General features: G+C 41.4%; 1 protein-coding gene across 1 annotated transcript in view; it reads left to right on the forward strand.

Annotated features, from left to right (window-relative positions):
• LOC116391963 (lipopolysaccharide-responsive and beige-like anchor protein) overlaps positions 1-6,042 on the forward strand; it is a 26,208-nt gene extending 20,166 nt beyond the window's left edge. Inside the window, exons 2-3 of the mRNA XM_031863011.1 lie at positions 4,084-4,315; positions 5,648-6,042. Of these exons, the coding sequence (XP_031718871.1) occupies positions 4,084-4,315; positions 5,648-5,802 (387 nt within the window). The 3' untranslated portion in view covers positions 5,803-6,042. The remainder of the gene's footprint in view (positions 1-4,083; positions 4,316-5,647) is intronic.
• The last annotated feature ends 19 nt before the right edge of the window (positions 6,043-6,061 follow it).

Consider the following 6,061-nt stretch of genomic DNA (forward strand, 5'->3'; position numbering starts at 1 on the left):
GTGTGTGTGTGTGTGTGTGTGTGTGTGTGTGTGTGTGTGTGTGTGTGTGTATATTTACACACACCCTCACTACCTTCCCCTTTTGAAAATAATTTAAATTTTCAGTTGAAATGGGGAACCTGTACAGTAACATTTTCATCTCTTTTTCAATTTGCCAACTCTTCCACCTCAGCCGAGCAAAAAGCATTTTTGGAATTATTATTTTTTTGTATTAAGTTTTTGTGTAAATTAAAAATGTGCATGAGAAACGTGGATGTGTGAACGATTTTCCTTCAAATCCCCATTCTGCAGCCAGTGAAGACTTTAGGTTCCAGTTGGGTTGTTTACATGTGTGTAAATGTTCCCCGCATGTCATTGTTGACATTTGATTTCTTATCTCGGCGTTCCAAGAATCCGAACGCCACCACTGGCCTCCTTTTAATACAGGTCTAGCTCAGGCAGTACGTATGAATACGGGTTCTGGCGTACCGTTTAGCCCTGCCATCCTCCTCCGTTGTTCTCCATGGAGACCACAGAAGCCTGTTTGTGCTTTGTGTTACGGCACAGTGGCTGCTCGGCTGCTCAGCCATGATTAATTCAGGCAGGCCTCAGGGGAGAACAGCCAGGCTGGGTTACCCAGCCAGGGCTCTGGTGTCTAGCGGCCATAAAGGCAGTCGGCTTTATGGCGGCTTTTAGCCGCAGAGCTCTCCTTGGCTGTAGCCGAGGCTGGAGCTGGCAACCTCTCCCACCTGTTCCAGAAATAGAGCAATGCAAACGATTGAATTGAACAATTTAGGAAATTGAAATGTTGTAAAGCTCTTTGCTGTGCCCCAATGGATGCATGAAATGTCCTCACAGCTATAGGAAGTTGTTTTCAATTCACACCAAGGTTCAAAGTATCACAGTTGATTAAAGGTGTGTTTATAATGTAGACTATACAGATTTATTTTGTACCCAGCAACAGCATGGAGATAACCAGCTGCTGAGAGGTTTCATACCGGCAGCAGGCTTGTATTGTGATTCAGCTGGCACAGTCGGTGAGCGCTACATAGTTTCCAGGTTTGGAGCAGAGCGCTGCCTGAGATAAAGTACATTTGAATATTACAGTTCATTTTTTTTTTTTTATGTCCACAGACTCTTAAAATGCACAACTATAGAGACTCTGTAAGAGATCGAGGTCTTTCTGGATTATACCCTTTTACTTGTGAGTTAAAACCTCTCCCTTCTGTCTTGTAGCTCGCTTTCACCTGTATTTGAACATTTGAATAATACTTTATTTGGCAAAAAATGAGCCACAAAAGGACTCGTAAGCAGAGATTTTAGAACGATATTGTGAATTTCAGAATATAATGCATCTCACCTCAACTGATGTTGAAAGAGCCAACACATTCTATTATAACGGACAACTTCACAGGTCTTTATTTATTTTTTAATCATTAAAAAATACACATACTAGCCGATAACAGCCTACAGTTCCATCATTGTTGGTGACTATCTGTATTTCACATGTCGTCAAAACTATGAGAAGGTTGTTTGTTTTTCCTCTTCACACGGCACGTTTTTGCTTATTTTCTCATCGTCATTTAAATGTAAAGTATTCAGTTCACAATGAATGAAAAGTAAAATGTGACAAATCCCCAACACTGACAATCCAACAAACGTTAGTTATTTTTAATTTATTAAAAAAAACAGACAAAACAAATCCTCACTGGCTGTCGACAAAATCTCATTATTTTAGCATTCATTTAAATCAGGATTGCCACAAATGTCTTGTAAGTAGAGCTGTGGGGGTGTTACGGTTGTCTATCTGTAAACAGGACCACACACCCTGTGATGCCGAAGTAATTGTTCAATTTGTGTTCAACTTTTCTGATTGTAGGGCATTGACAAATCGGGTCCAACCTCGGCCCTGTCCTGTATGTGTGCCAGGCGCGTGTCACTATAGTGTGGCCCTGTGTTCCCGTCCTCGTGTTTGTTCTCCGTCTCCTCGGTCAACTGACTGATGGATGGATGACTCGCACAAAGTGTCAGGCTCATAAATCAGCTGTTACTGTGGCAAAATGGCACCCGGCATCCATTAAGGGCAGACCTGGCTGCAATCTGTCCCCCAAGTTAATAAATGGTGCTCTGTAGAGAGATGCATGATTTATCGTTGACTTGATAAGTGACAAAAACAGGGAGGAATACAGGGTGCGAGTGGGGCATTAATTGATGCATGTGTTATTGCGTTATTTTGATTGAAATTATTGTTTGTCAATTGTTTTATCATAATGTGAAAGCTCTGATTTGCAGCCACAATTCCGGTGACAAAAACATGAAAAATGAACAAACCTCTGAACAAAATGCATTTTTAGCAGATGATGGGCTATGACGAAATTATTTGATTATCAAATAAAGTGATTTATCAAAGACAATTGCTCGTCATTCTGTGTTTTTAGTTTCTTTAATCTGAGTGTTTGCTGCTTTTATATCTATATCAGAATATAGATGTGTCGAAATATCTTTGCGTTGGCGATCTATTGGGCGGTCATGGAAAGCAAACATCTCATTTGGCTCTCTACATTTTTCCGATTTTTTTTGATGCATTTGTAGACAAAACAATAAGTTAATTACAAAAGAAAGGGACAGATTAAACTGCTATTAATATGACTCGACACTTTAAGTTGTTTGTATTTGTAATATCTGTGAATATTATAGCATATTTGTTACATTACATGTTATAAAACAAGGCTTTATGGTGTGTAGATAAAGTAGTCCTGCTGCATGGTGATCAATGGGATCATTGTGGGGACGTTGATGCTTGACATGAAACAATGACTAGATATCTGTGAGAGGGCGTTGAACGGACAAAAGGTGAGGTGTGTGTCGGTGTTATCGTCGCTTTATCCCTCGTCTTTAAGAACGTGTGGCAGCAGCAGCGTTACTCCAGTTTCCCCTCCTTCCCTATCTTGTACTCAACACGCACTCTCAGCGTTAACCCGACCTCACTCACTTTAATGGGACAGTTTCCATTCCCTGCACCAAATCATATTGTTTCCCCATCCAGCCCGTCTAATGGCCGAGTACGACTATCATGTTCATGTCCAGTCACACCACCTTGATTCCTAACATGACAGCCTTGCTCACAATATTAATTGGACATCAACATTGTTATTTTCCTTATCTTTTTCTATTAGGCAGGGTTCAATAATAAAAATGTCGTCAAAACTATTAAGAAGTGACAAATTATGACATTTATGGCTCATAGAATTTATACCCGCACACAAAGAGCATTACTCCTTTGCAATAAGACAAGCAGTCTATCTCAGCAGCTCTGAACAAGCGTTAGCTGGAGGCTGACTAACATGGTGGGACGGACGCTTTTACTTCCTCTCTTGCCTCCATGAATACAGGTTTTTTTTTTTTTTTTTTTTTTTTTTTTTTTTTTGTTGTCATTCAAGATACAGGCTTGTTTAATTGGCTGTGAAAGAAAATGTTTATTTTCTTCTCCCAACACACAATACTTTCCTAAATACTGTTGGCAACTGGTGTTTTAGTATAGACATTAGGAGGAGATCCACATTACTGTACTTTATCACTGTGCATTTTCTTGTATGTCATAAGTAAGAATTAATTGTGTCTGCAAGGCTTTGTCAGATGCTGTTAGTATTTGAGGTCCTACAGGAACAAAAGACCTCTAAATACACCCCTCACTGTCTGTGTCTGTCTGGATGTCTCAGTGAGTTCCACTGACGTGGCTTCTTCTTTGGTATCTTCTGCGCTGGGTTTATCACGGTGTCCCGAGGCGAGCTGTAAACAGTTGAATCTACCGTCAAACAGACAAACAAAGGGACTGACAGAGACCTGTGTTTCTCCTCTGACCTTTAATCCACATGGCTAGCAGCCGCTCTGATGCACGATTAATCATCTGCTTAGGAGTGTGTGCACACACACAGTACATATGCCCTTTTTGAGACTCTTGGTTGAAATTTATTGCATTTTTTTGGGAGTTTTACTGCTTGTTTATTTTCTTCAATGACCGACTGAAACACCTTTTCTCTCACCCCTCGTCACCTTCTCTCCCTTGTTCCCTCACTCACTTCTATCTTTGCATCTCTCCTGCAGCTAGTCGGCGGCCAGTTTGACCTGGAGATGAACTTCATCATCCAAGAACCCGAGAGCATTGTGTGCATGGTGGAGCTGTTGGATAAATGTGAGCCCACCTGTCAGGCCGAGGTCTGGAGCATCTTCACCGCCATCCTCAAGAAGAGCGTCCGCAACCTGCAGGCGTGCACTGATGTGGGGCTCATCCAGCTGGTGCTCCAGCGTATCTCCACCACGGACAGCATGATCGCAGGTACTTCAGAACAGCACCTAGTGGAGAAAGAGTTCTTTCTTTTCTTTGCATAGGACACGATGTTTTCTATCTCGTTAACGCAGCATCGTTTATTTTCATTTGGCTTCTCCTGAACTGTGCTTGACCACGACGAGACACAATAGGAGGTGTTTTGTTGTTGTACTTTCCTATCCACTCTCCCTGTCTACAATAACCTCCATATTTTTTGCATAAACCGTGATGTATTGCAGTGAAAGCGGACTCGATCATCCTGTACAGTCTCTCCCCAGAGTGTCAGTCTAGTCTGTTGCCCATCTGCAAATTAGTCTGAATTAATCCTCCAGTGTTCGGCTCAGTGAACTTTTGCCAGCTAGAACAGCGCTGGCCTGGAGGGTTTGTGCAGCCAACCGAGGGTGATCTAGCCCAGCAGTAACTAGGCAGCTGAAAGTAATGTTTATCGTGATATTTACCACAGTGCAACTGCAATGTCCTCAACCTAACAATGGTACAGTAGAACTGATTCATTTACAACTGAAAAGGCCTCTGATGTTAAGCTTTACGATTATTCACTGTTTATTTTTGTGTATTTTGTTACTTTTATTGATGGTAGAATGCTGACAGGAAATGAAAAGATGTGAGGAAGGACATGCAACAATGGTCCCCTGCTGGACATTCACCCGAGGATGTTGTATTTTACGATCAATGCCTTAAACTAGCCCACCACGGCGTCTCAACTTTTGCTTTTTTTTTTTGTTGCATTTAAAGTAAATTTGCAAACAGTCTCTTCCTCTCTTCACATAAAGGTGCCATTCTGAAATACTAGTTGTTAGGACTGAATTAAACAGCTGAGCTTTAATACTTGTGTGTATCAGTATGACTAGTTAACATGGAAAAGACCTGCCAGATATAACAGTCTGCCACTCATTAGATTTGATGTAATGTGGGATGTAATGTGTACATTTGAAGATTTGAACCAAGGGTTGTGTACGTGCACACTAGTCATAGATGTGTCATGCCATGTCTCATCATGAGCCAGTAATAACCAATGAAAAGAGGCTGCACAGTAGCTGGGACTCCCAGATTTTCTTCTCTATTTTAAGTCTCATGTTTGTTTTTTGTTTTTTTAAACTTTGCTCACCCTGCTTTTCTTTTAAATACATCTTAGCTGCTTAACTTCTTATAGCTGTGGCTTCACTGTAATATTTAGATTAGTAAAATGCCAATAATGATTGTAATACTTGTAATATTGATGATTATATCCCTTCGGTTTTTAGCAAACTGCAGTTTGGAGCTTCTGTTGTAACGTGCCATGTTTAACCCCTGTATGACACTGTGTGTGTGTGTGTCTTGCAGACCTACTGGTGGACATGTTGGGCGTCCTCGCCAGCTACAGCATCACAGTTAAAGAGCTGAAGCTTTTCTTCAGCAAACTGCAAGGGGAGAAAGGCCAGTGGGTGAGTCAGAGTTATGCCACAGTGATCTGTCCTGGTTGTCTGGGACCAGCATGAGGAATGTGCGAGCAACACTGCCGTCCCACAGGCCAATGCCCTCGTCAAAGAGACGAGATAAATCACACGACACCGAAATACTACTCCGCAGCATGAGGCTGTTCGTGAGATTACCAAAAAACCTGTTTGTTGTTTTTTTTTTTTTTTTTGCCACAATGTTAAAAAACTTTGAAGAACATTAGTTTTCTAAAATAGGCGTGTTCTTTGTGTGTGTGTGTGTGTGTGTGTGTGTGTGTGTGTGTGTGTGTGTGTGTGTGTG

This window comes from Anarrhichthys ocellatus, unplaced genomic scaffold, assembly GCF_004355925.1.
Source record: "Anarrhichthys ocellatus isolate YVR2014 unplaced genomic scaffold, GSC_Weel_1.0 scaffold28, whole genome shotgun sequence".
Taxonomy (NCBI): domain Eukaryota; kingdom Metazoa; phylum Chordata; class Actinopteri; order Perciformes; family Anarhichadidae; genus Anarrhichthys; species Anarrhichthys ocellatus.